The sequence below is a fragment of the Stenella coeruleoalba genome, assembly GCF_951394435.1.
Source record: "Stenella coeruleoalba genome assembly, chromosome: 10".
Taxonomy (NCBI): Eukaryota; Metazoa; Chordata; class Mammalia; order Artiodactyla; family Delphinidae; genus Stenella; species Stenella coeruleoalba.
This window is the reverse complement of record NC_137156.1, coordinates 56,264,044-56,276,548: the sequence shown is the minus strand read 5'-3', so window position 1 is coordinate 56,276,548 and position 12,505 is coordinate 56,264,044. Positions and strand designations below refer to the sequence as shown.

Here is a 12,505-nt window from a genome sequence, read left to right as displayed (position 1 = left end):
GGCTTTTAAAAGACACAGAGAACAATGAGGAAGTGTAGGGAATGGGTCAAGCCATCAGGTTCAGAGGAAAGGGAAGCAGGCTTTAGTCACTGTCGGCAAAAGGCTGACGGGAAAGCTGCGACCCATTAGCACCTGTCTGGACACCTATTTCTCTGCCAGGAGACACAGCTGAGCCCACCTCTAACCCCTTCCCACCCACTGCCTGACACTGCTCTCTCCCCTTCTCTGTGCCGAACTTCCCAAAATCTGTAGGATCCCATCCACAGAGCACAAAAGTTGCTTTCCCACAACTGCAATGGGAAGAGCTGGATCTATATCAGTTGAATCTATCGTCAGCAGTAATTTCCCCATTTCTGAAGCTGAGAGCGTTTTCCAGCAATTCTAACATGTGTCATTGTTCACATTCTACCATCTGTAGAATCGGGGCATGTGCTGCTATTGATGCTGTCTCAACGGCAGAACATAAATTAGTGGCGCATCTTAAATTAGTGCAATCTTAAATTTGACCAAACACAGTATTTGAAAACAACAGCCTGACCACTGGCAGAACTTTAGACTGCGCTGTGATAACCAGGGAAAGAGCTCCTTTGTCCCTGGCAGGGAGCATATTACATTGTGTTTCAGAATTGTCTATTTTTGCCAATTCCAGGCCACGGACAAAGCCATCTCACACGCCAGGTCTTCAGACTAATAACCCAATAAGTGATGCAAACCGCCACCCCCCCGCCCAACCTGGTGTGTCCCTCGTAGACTGTCAGCTTCCACAGGCCCCTCCCTCAGCCTTTTCAGATTGGTTTTATAGCAAACAGGAACATTTTCTCGACACACTGGAGAGATACATGCAAAAATCACGTAAAACACGTAGTATAAGCAGGGAAATCCCTATGGCTAGCAACACAGAAAACTTAAGAAGTCTGAAACAAAACCGGAAAATTGGGACAGCTTTAAGTGATTTGTGCAAAAAGACCCAGTTGTTTTCACAAAGGCCCCAGCCAACAAAGCTTCCCATGTGCTTTCTAGTGTAAAAACCAGTTTCATTCAAGCTACATAAATGAGCCACAAAGAAAAACACCCTGTAATTATCTCCCCAGAAACCTGAGTCCCCAGGAGGCTTTCAAAGAAATCACAAGCACTTTAAAAGAAAGAAAGAGGGTGGGCCTCCCCCAGTCCTGACTTACTGCCCATCGTGGTGAAGACTCCCACCAAGAAATCAGCAACCTGGGTCTGGTCCTGGCTGCTTTGCACGAGTCTCAGACCCTTGAAAAACATGTCAGCAGCTTCATAAGGCTGGTGCAACCGCAGCAAGGAATAACCAGCTCGGTAGTATCCCTGCAACGAAGAAAAGCAAAACCGTTAACACACCCATCTTTTCTGACCTGCTGCTGAAGGCAAGATTGAGGCTGTGAGGAAACAGACTGCAGGAGTCTGACTTCTAGGTACATACAGATTTCTAACAAGCTCTGGATACAGGATTTCCACATTGTTCCTGCCATTTTTTAACTGGCAAGAAAATAATCCCTTTCAAGTCCATGACATGTACAGCATCTAACATAGGACCCAGAGAGAAGGGAGCAGGCCTGGTTCCAATGACATGTGTGGTTTATGTATTCATGCTACAAATCGCAGCCTGGCCAAGAAGGGAGGAATGAAACCAATCCTACGAATACAGTGTTCTGGAGAAGAATGAGATTGTCATGTCAGCACAGGAGTTGTTCCCTGCTCCTTTCAATCAAAGTAAACACAATTTCCAATGGTAATGACAAGCACTGAGGTTTACCCAGCCCCACATTATAGGCAACATACACCAGAGGCCAAAAAATTTTTTTGGTTTCTGGAGAGGGAGGAAAATTACAATGATTAATACAAGAAAATGGTCAGTTTTGCCTGTATACAAACTGTCAAACTCTCGAGAAGGAACAAAATGATTCATACTGCTTTCCTCACTTTAACCATCAAAATGAATCAGTATCAAGAGGTACCAAAACAATTTTCTGTCTAAGATAACACAAGGCGTTCACCAACTGGGTTCATAAAAAAGCAAGCACCTGAAATTCCACTAAATACCAAATCCCTGATTATTTACTGATTTGTTTTCACCGTCATTTAAAAGTCTAAAACAGTAGATAACAATCAGAAAAAGGAAAGAAAAAAAGGTGTTCCCCCCACCAACCAAGCAAGATGGTACAGAATTTCCCATTTCTTTACCTTCCTCAGTTCTAAGTTTCACCTTTTATTTTGGAGGAAGGTGAAGGGGATCAGAATACATCACCCCAAAATGTGACACTTTGGCATAAGGATTCTTTTGAGCTGAAGGCCTCTGAGATTCAACAGATGCAGAAAGAAGCCTTCCTGGGACTTCCCTGGTGGCCCAGTGCTTAAGACTCCACACTCCCAATGCAGGGGGCCGGGGCTCATTCCCTGGTTAGGTAACTAGATCCCACACGCATGCCAAAACTAAGAGTTTGCATGCCACAACTAAGGAGCCCACCTGCCACAACTAAGGAGCCCATGTGCTTCAACTAAGGAGCCTGCCTGCTGCAACTAAAGACCCAGCACAACCAAATAAGGAAGGAAGGAAGGAAGGAAGGAAGGAAGGAAGGGAGGGAGGGAGGAAGGGAGGAAGGAAAGGAAAGGAGGGAGGGAGAGAGAGAGAGAGAGAAAGAAAAGGAAGGAAGGAAGGAAGGAAGGAAGGAAGGAAGGAAGGAAGGAAGGAAGGAAGGAAGGAAGAAAGAAAGAAAGAAAGAAAGAAAAGAAAGAAAGAAAGAAAGAAAGGAGCCTTCCTGGAGCCTCCCTTCTCTGATTACAAGCAGAAAACTCCAAGAAATATAGATTGCCATAAATCCCCTCTCCCGGAGAATTATTATGGCCACAAAGAAGACAGTGAAACTTGCAAACTGCAAAGAACATGAACAGACTATGAATTTTGGTGCAACTACATCAGAAGAAAATGAGCTCCACCAGGATCTCCACTGGACTCCATCTGCCAAAAGGCCCGGCTCCACTCTCCCCTGCAAATGCCTTTCAACACTTGGCCACCAACCTTCTTGCTCTTCTCCAGATACAGCATGCGTGCTCTGTGCACATCTGTCTTAAGTGCAGAGAAAGTTGAATGAGAAGCACTCCTAGCATTTCCATTTTAAAAAGAAGGAAGGGAAGGAGGCAGATTAAGAGGAAGAGGCAGCAGCCGCAGCATCTGGTGGTCACCATACCTTCACGTAGGTTGGATCCCACTGGAGACACTCCTTGGCGGCCACGGAGGCCTCGTTCCATTTCCCGAGGCTGTAAAACGCATTGGATTTGTTGCACAGCAGCACAGCCAAGTCCCTGCCGGGAACCCTGTGAGAAAGGACCAACTGGTGGTCAGTAAATAGTTCTTTCGTCCTGCAAATACAGAAGCTCGAAGGCCACCATTCTGGTGCTGGTTGCTGCCATCGTGCTAGAGTTTCAGCAGGAAGCGTCCCAATGATGCCTATGACATCTGACCCTCATAGCCTGGAAAGCCTGGGATGTTTGCGATGTCCCAATCTCCCTTCCTCACTCCCAAATCCTGTTCCCAACTTTTCGCAACAAATGTTCTCAACACCTTGGGTCTACCTCCTACTGATCTCCACAGGTCTTTTTATCCTTTAGAGACCATTGGAGAAGATGCTGCGAAAAGATGGAGAGGATGGGAGTTCCCACCGAGCCCTCGCAGAGAACAGACACCGTGGGAGCCACCCCACATGCACGGAGGCAGAGCTCATCAGAACACATGACCACACTGTCCCCACGGGCCCTGCGAAAGATGCAGGATGAACACTGTTCTACTACATAGGCAGGGCCACCCAAATGCGTGCAGAACCCAGGGCCAGAGTGCAAAAGGAGGCCCTCACACCATGTGGCTAATCTCTGTCTGCTACAGTAGCCACAGGCCACGTGGAGCCATTTAAGTTAAAATTAATTAAAATTAAATAAAATTTAAAATTCAGTACCTTAGTTGTATTAGCCACCTGTTAAGTACTCAATAGCCAAATTCTCTGCTATAGAACATTTTCATCATCACAGAAAGTCCTATTGGACAGTGCTAGTCTAAGTATTTGAAGGCCATAACTCAAGCTTACAAATGTTCAATAAAATATCTTTTAGCCTTCTACTTTATAATAACTGAAAGGCAAGCTTCAAATTTAGAACACAGGCACTGTCAGGGGAGGGTGAGCCAAGCTGGCACCGCTGCCCACTCCCTCTTCTCTTTCCATCTAAGCCTTCATCCTGCACTGCAGAAGACACAATCCCAAGCTCTGTCCACACTCCTGACCTTGGACAGCACTCCAAAGAATGGACTGCGGGTAAGAGGCCTGTGTAGGCCCTAGGAGCAGGGTCCATGGACAGGACTTCCAGGGGCCTGGTACCCACAGTGTGGACGAAAGAGGAGGCAAGGGCTCTGGCTGGGTAAAGCCCGTGGCCCCAGACTCCCACCTGTGGGGAGGGTACAGCTGGAGAACGGCCAAAGCAGGCCTGTAAAGCCTGGCAGGGCAGGGCCCCTCCTGCCTGGGTCTAGGGGGTCACACAGCTGCAACGTTAGTGCTGAAACCAGGCTGCAAGAAGCAAAACACAAAATATACCATAACAGGTCAACAGAAGCCCAAGTGCTGCTGAATTCAAGACACACAAGGTGGAAAAGCAAGGCTTATGCTTCTTTTTTTTTATTGAATACTTTAACTGTAAAAATAATACAAACAGAAAAGTTAGTTAATATAGATACCCACAAAAATAAAGCAAAGCAAAAATCTCCTCTACTATGTCCCTACCCGCAGTGCTTGGTGTATCTGGCTCCTCTCACTGCCCATCATTCCCTCTCAGTGAAGGATGAAGACCCAGAAGCACAGAAGCAGTGGGGCTGTCAGAGGGTAACTGACAATGGAGCCGTGGCCACAGTGTAGTAGTCGCCACGTGTCCTGCCCAGACACCTGGCCAGCGCAGCCGACCCCAGCAGGAATGAGTGTTGGCTGCAGCTAGGGTCTCCTGATGCCCCGTTCTCCAGAGATTTATCCTCAGCCTAATGGGAGCTGCCCTCTCCCCAGAAAGTTACACCCCCGTTATGGACTGTGTCCCTCCCCCAACAAATTCATACGTTGAGGCCCCAGCCCCCACAGTGATGGTATTTGGAGAGGGTGCCTTTGGGGAGGTGATTAGGTTTAGATGAAGTCAGGAGAGTGGGTCCCTCACGATAGGATTAGTGCCCTTATAAGAGATGGCAGAGGGTTTCCGTTCTCTCTCTCCACCATGTGAGGATGTAGTGAGAATGTGGCTGGCTGCAAACCAGGAAGGGGGCACTTACCAGGGACTGAATTGGCTGGCACCTGGACCTTGGACTTCCCAGCCTCCAGAACTGTGAGGAATAAATTTCTGTTGTTATTCCACCCTGTCAGTGGTAGTTTGTTACTGCAGCCTGAGCTGACTAATCCAGCCCCACTCCCTAGGACAACTCCTGGGGCCAGACAGCCTATGACCGGTGACTGACTGACATGGGAATTAAAAGGTCAGCCTCCTTTCCTAAAGTGGGACAGCTCTGCAGTACATCTCAGGGGCCCCAGAGCTCCCCAGGGGATCAGGCTGCAGCTGACTCCAGCAGAGACACCATCCCTGCCCCATCCTGCTTCTCCCTCAGTCCCCTTCTCCTGAGAGCACCTGCTCAGTTAACCACAATTCCCTAAACCCCTATGTCAGCTGGCAGCAGCAGGAAGGCAGTGATGGGCACGGGGAACTGTGTCAGGAAGGTCCCATGACAGGCGACATGTGAGGGTGCAGGCAGGTGTCCCATTAGTGGTCACACAGCTAGTAAGTGGTGGTGCTGAGATCTGAGTACTCACAGTGTGGTCAGTCTATGGCCACAACCATGACACAACATTAACTTTTCAAGAAAGGTCAATGTTTTCCCCCGAATGAGGAGCTCTAGGCCCAGTCTGACCTGAGGGGGCAGAATGACAGAACTACACAGGCTCAGGCCAATTGCAGTCAATTCAAGTCCAGCTGGAGTGTAGACACCAAGGAGGGAGGAGGTGGGAGCCATGTGTCGGGAATTCAAGTCAGTGCCCCTTCTCGGTACACGTTTAGGCTGCATACACCCTACAAATGCCAACTTCTGCTTCCTCTACTACAGCTGTCCCCAGAGTATGATCTGGGAAACTCTGGGGGGTAGTTCCCCCAGAGGGAACAACAGTAGTTCCCTTGGGAACTACTATTTCAAGTAGTTCCCAAGGACAAAATATCTTCACAATTGTAGTTGGCTGAATAATGGTTTCCAAATGACGTTTTTTTTTGTTTTGAATTTTATTTTTTTATACAGCAGGTTCTTATTAATTATCCATTTAATACATATTAGTGTATATATGTCAAATAATGTTTTCTTTTATGGCAAAAGGAACTCTGGAGATGGGATTAATTTAAGGATCTTGAGAGGAGGAGATTATCCTGGATTATGATACAGTCACAAAGGTCCTTATAAGAGGGAGACTGAGAGAGCCGGCCACAGCAGAGGAGAAGGTGATGTGACAACAGAAGTAGAGACCGGAATGATGCGCTTTGAGGATGCAGGAAGGGACCACAAGCCAAGGATACAGGCAGCCATTCGAGGGTAAAAGAGGCAAGGAAATGGAGTCTCCTCCACAAGGAACCAGCCCTGGTGACACCTTAATTTTAGCCTTGTAAGACTCCTTTCAGACCTCTGATCTCCAGAAGTGTAAGATAATAAACGGGTATTGTTTTAAGCAACTAAATTGGTGGTCATTTGTTAAAGCAGCAACAGGAAACTAATACAATAATACCAAGACAGTGTGTGCCTTTTTCACATTCATTCTCTCACGTGGACGGGGAATTTTCCAGAGGCTACTTGGCGTGTGGTATCACAACAGACTAAATGCAGAAGCAGATGTGAGAAGACAGACATCTTCCATTGAGACAGACATTAAAGAGACTTGCGAAAATGTAAAACCCTTCTCACCAAATTTTTCATTTTGAAAAATAGTTATTTCTCATAAAAACGCTGCTTATGTTAATGTCATGGGTTTATTACTGCTATTTTAAAAAAGATGAATAAATACATATTTTAAATGTTTCTCAGTTTTGAGTTCTAATACAGGCTTTATTGATAGTTACAAACTACATCAACAAAAGCTCTCTGGGGTCCTGCCTGTAAGCAGTCGTGGTCCTGAAATGTTTGGGAACAGGTCTGCTAGAAGTTGAAGGGGCAGGGGAAGAGGTGAGGCTTAGTTCCTGGTGGTGTGCCCTGTGGCCAGGGGGTTGATGGAATGGATAAACAAGATGAAATGAACGACAAGTGAGGGGCTTGGGGGCTTCAGTCATCCCAGGAACCAGAAAGAAGGGGAAGTTTGTAATGTTTATCAACAGTCCCCTATGTTTCACTTTCCGTTTCCTGAATTCCTCTAGTCTCTGAGCTAACACTGCAGAGAAGAGAAACAGAAAGTGGGAGGAGAAAGGAAACAGAAACTAGGTGGTGTGGCAACAAATGAGAAGAAAACAAAAGCAAGAGAGTGAGTCCCCCTTTACTTAAAAAAATTACAAACAAAAGGCAGGGAGAAAATCCAAACACTTACCCCCACTGGTATAAGTGCCGGAGAATCTGGATGGCTTCATCGTACTTTCTGATGGCCAAAGAGAAGTTTCCATTCTTAAAAACCTGGTTGCCAAATTCTTTCAACTGCTCAGCGTAAGCTGTGGGGTCCATCCTGTGAGGAGACGGAGGAAAGGCTGGCTGCCCGCCTGAACAGGTCTCCTTCCCCTCTATATCTGCATCGCTGAGTCTGGAGAGGCTGGTGGTTCATCCTGGCCCCTCCCACCGGCCTAGGTTACACCCTGACTACACCCCTCACCATCCGGGAACCAGACTGGATGTCTGCTCTGATGAGACGGTTTCTTCCTCAGTTCTCTTCTGACCTCAGGAGCAGCAGCCAGAATGATTCCATTTATTCTGTGTTAATGACCAGCTAGGCTCTGAGCAAAGAGGTTGCTTCCATGCACAAGCCGACATAAAGCTGGTAGGTAGTGGCAGCTCTTCCCATAACCGCCACTAGTATTACTCTCTGATTTACCCATCACAGCAGCCCAGAAGGAGGCTCTGTCCTCACTATTCAGATGAGGAAACTGAGGCTCAAAGGGGTTCAAGTCACTTGCCTAAGGATCCGCTAATGGCGTTCCCCGATTCTGACTCCAATTCCAAATTTCTGCCCTTGACCCTGTCCTGCATCACCTCCTCATACAAGGAGCTGACAGTCCTTGCACTCTCTTAGAAGGAGGGAAAGGGGAGGGGAGGTACAGTCCTAAAGGCCTCAAGGGGCTACGACACGGGGCCACCACCACTGCCTCTCCCACCCTCCTCTCTTCCTAAAAACACTAGTAAAATAAGCCTCGGAGTATTTGTCTCTGAGACTGCCACTGCCTGCTTACCTGTCTGCATCCCCCAGGAAGCACCTGCCTCTTTCATGACTCTTGCTTTATTTATTTTGTAATGCTATGGCCTAACACAGAACGGGTACTTAAATATTTGTGGTGTAATAAATTTGAAAGCCAGACTCAGACAGGCTGTCTGTTACTGATTCTCTCTGGTGTGGTCTCTGGGTGGTTGGAGAGAAGGGCCTGGAGCCCTGCCCAGCTGATGGGCCTCAGCAAGTGTTTGTTGAACCAAGGTAGTGGAGAGGAGAGGCCTTGGAGAGCCCTGAGAAGCAGCTGCCAACGAGGCAGGGAACAGGTGGGGGTCAGGGACCTCCATCACGTCATTTCATTCCTACAGTCCAGTGGTTAAGACTATGTGCTTCCGTTGCAGGGGGCATAGGTTCGATCCCTGTTGGGGGAACTAAGATCCTGCATGCTGCGCGCTGTGGCCAAAGAAAAGGTAGGGGTCAGAAGAGATGCCCCTTAGAATTTTCTCCTCCCAAGATGGCAGCAGCAAAGGCAAGGCAGTGGGGAGGGTCTTAAAAATGAGGATACTTCAGGTGGCTGCATAGGCCCTGTACCTGTGGGGTCATACGATTACCAAAGGCCTTCTCCACTAGCACAATTCTTGGATAGCGAATAATTCTTATTGTTCTTATTTCAAATCTTGTCCAGGGGTTTTGGGGCTGGGGAAGCAGACTCAAGCAGATAGAAGTGGTGGCTTATTTTAAACCCATATGAGCTTATTGGGCTTTTGAACTGCATTCCTGCGTTCCTCAGGCAGAGCTGTACCAGAATGAGGCATGTGATTGCTAAACAAGTCAGAATACGAAATTCCACCTAGACTTTGCATTAGATAATCTCTCAGTTTTATGGCTCACATTAATACAGAGATGACAGAGTAGAACATGAAAAAAATTTAAAGAATTGATTGAATAGAGAATAAAAACATGTTTCTCTTTCAAATATTGCAGGCCAGTGTGTCCAATGAATAATCTTAAACTGGCCAGTTTTGGACAGCTAGAAAAAGGAAATGGCTGGAACAACTGACAAAGGGTTAATACCCCACCCCTTTTTTTTGGCCACACCACTCAGCTTGCGGGATCTTAGTTCCCCGACCAGGGATTGAACCCAGGCCCACGGCAGTGAAAGCGCTGAGTCTTAACCACTGGACAGCCAGGGAATTCCCGATACCCCTCTTTGATAAATACCTTTTCACTGCAAGAAAGGACCAACAACCCTGACCAAAACGCGTAAGGCCCTAAACAGAAAATTCACAAACGAATACAAGCAATTGCTAAATACATGGAGAGTGGATACCCAGGTCCACCGTCACTAGTAAGCAAAGAAATGAAGAATTAAAATGGCAAGGTATCACTGGGAAATACTTAAAAGAATGACCCCAAGTGGCGGGAGCAGTCATATCCTTTTTTTTATTTATTTATTTTTTTTGCGGTACGCGGGCCTCTCACTGCTGTGGCCTCTCCCATTGCGGAGCACAGGCTCCGGACGCGCAGGCTCAGCGGCCATGGCTCACGGGCCCAGCCGCTCCGCGGCACGTGGCATCTTCCCGGACCGGGGCACGAACCCGTGTCCCCTGCATCGGCAGGCGGACTCTCAAGCACTGCGCCACCAGGGAAGCCCCACACAGTTATTTTTAAAGTCATGTTGTAAAAGAACACTTAATGATAGGCTATGTCAGTAAATGAAAGATATGGGCTACATAAAAAGGCGTATAATCCCAAATTAAATTTTAAACACATCTAATGTATTGAAAACACGCCAGAATGTTAACAGCCACACCATAGGGATTAGGTAGGGTTTTAATCTTCCTCCTCGTGCTTTTTGAATTTCCAGTTGCCCAAGAATGTTCCACCGTCATAATCAGACCATAAATGTTATTAAAATGAGACTCTTTAAGGGCTTAATTGAAGAATTCAAACACAAAACCTTTCCACTGTATTTACAAATACAATAAAAATTATTCACGTGAGAAATTTTTTTCATACTCCTCTAGAAACCAAGAGTGAGCTCTTAACGTTATGTGAGTAGACATCAAATGTATTCATCCACTTACATCTCTATTTTTTCTTGGTGCAATCACGTGACAGGGGAAAGGGAGACTGCCAACCACAGGGAAGGCTTTTTGTTTCTCAGTAGGATTTATTTAGTTACATCCTCATTGCAGGGGAGAATGCTTTATATCTCTGCCTTTGAATACTTAGGGCTCAGCTATTGAGTCTTCTTTTTAACAAGTGAGCAGTCTATTTATAGGATGAAACCGTTAAATACAAGTGGTAATAATTTACCATAATGCCAATACCCTTGAGAACGAATACGTAGTTAGCATCTGCTACATGCTTTACAGCATCACGTCATTTCATTCTTACAAGAAGCCCCAGGAGGTAGGCTTGACTGTGTCCCCATTTGACACAATATGGGGAAACTGAGGCAAGGAGAGGTAAGCGCCTTCCCATAGTCCCAGGGACAGTGGTAGTGCTGGAATCCAAAGGTAGGTGGGCTGACTTTGGGAGCTCGACTCCACCCTGAAGAGCCAAGGCAGAGGCTAAACGGTCAGCAGGCAGTCACACCCCTCAGAGCGTGACACTTGCTGGCACGGAGCGATCACACCCCTGCACTTTCAGTTTTGTCAGCGGGGCTAAAGCTGAAAGATTAGAACGTAAAGGCAGTTTCACAGGGTAGAGTTGTCTTTTGCTCAGTTTCACTACGTCCCTAGGAGGATTCAAGGTCCAGTTGTTGGGAGGTGGCCAGGGCTGCCTGGCAACAATGGAGGAAGTAGATGCAAGAAAAATGCAAACGCAAGGGGGAGGTTCTGAAACAAGCAAGTTTGAAACAGAGCAGATGCAGGTTGTTATAGTTTTGTGTGTGTGTGTGGCGGGTGTGTGTGTGTGTGTGTGTGTGTGTGTGTGTGTGTGTGTGTGTTGGTTATCGAAGGATAGTTGATTTACAGTGTTGTATTAGTTTCAGGTGTATAGTAAAGTGATTGGGTTACACATACATATGTATATATCTATACTTTTTTTTTCAATTCTTTTCCATTATAGTTCCATTGTGTATATACACATGAAGTTTTCTATAACTGACTTGTGGGAGCAAAACTGAAAACTGGGGTGGGCTCGGGACAGCTGAAAGGGGCAGAGAGACGCTTTTCCCCTATCTCTTATCTGGGTACGACTTGACATCCTAACAGCAAATGTGTTTACTTTTTTTGGTTTCTGGTGGTGGTGTTTCTTTTTTTATTAAAATCCTTTCAAAACACCCCCAAATTAGTGGATGATCCAAGATCAACTCTGGAAAGCTGGGTGTAGAGACAATTCCAGACTGAGGCCAGAGACAGCAATTCTTAAAACCGACTCCCTCCTGCTCCCCACAGGAAGGTGGGTACAGACAGTCCGGGATAAATATCGAAAGTCAGAACTCATTCTGGGGACTCCAATTTGTTTTCTTTGTTTTTCTTTCTTTTTCTCTTGGGGGAAGGGGTGCAATTTCCACGCTCCTTGCACTATCTTATTCCCATCTCTGAGCACCGTGCTGTCTTTCTATCCCACACAACATCTAACACATTGGGATGAATAATATCTGCTATCAGGAGCTAAGTTCTCATGGAATTACTTCTGCACCACATTTCGGCATAGAACGTGGGGTCACAGGTTGCCATATATCCTCCGTTTAGTGGCTGCAGTAGTACAACTAGAAACTAGCTCACTGTTCCATAGCTTCCCCATAAATACACAACCTTGAGTTTCCATCCTACTTATTCCCTTAAACAGAGCAAAGATGTGCAAAAGCAAGGTACAAGTCAATTAAGCTGTTATTGACCTTGCGAAGCAAACATAAAGAAGAAAAGGTTCTGACATGATTTCATGAAGCAGCTTGGTTTCTGTCTGAGGGGGACAGAATAGTTTTAGTCCACTATTCAAGCCTGATCTCTACTGTTCAGACCTGTCAATACAGCCAACTGAAAGTCCTGTTTCCCCTGATATTCATATTGACTCGATTCACCTCAGACTGACTCATTCCTGTCCTGCAACTAACCAGTACTTCAAAGCATGTTTTT

General features: G+C 46.4%; 1 protein-coding gene across 4 annotated transcripts in view; it reads right to left on the bottom strand.

Moving 5' to 3' along the window:
• TRANK1 (tetratricopeptide repeat and ankyrin repeat containing 1) overlaps positions 1-12,505 on the bottom strand; it is an 88,055-nt gene that overhangs the window by 58,680 nt on the left and 16,870 nt on the right. For 3 of the 4 annotated variants that reach the window (XM_079933592.1, XM_079933595.1, XM_079933593.1), the window contains exons 2-5: positions 7,593-7,724; positions 5,318-5,368; positions 3,210-3,336; positions 1,179-1,329 (exon numbers count right to left, since the gene is read on the bottom strand). In XM_079933592.1, the coding sequence (XP_079789718.1) occupies positions 1,179-1,329; positions 3,210-3,336; positions 5,318-5,368; positions 7,593-7,723 (460 nt within the window). In that variant the 5' untranslated portion in view covers position 7,724. The remainder of the gene's footprint in view (positions 1-1,178; positions 1,330-3,209; positions 3,337-5,317; positions 5,369-7,592; positions 7,725-12,505) is intronic. The other variant, XM_079933594.1, reaches the window with a different exon arrangement.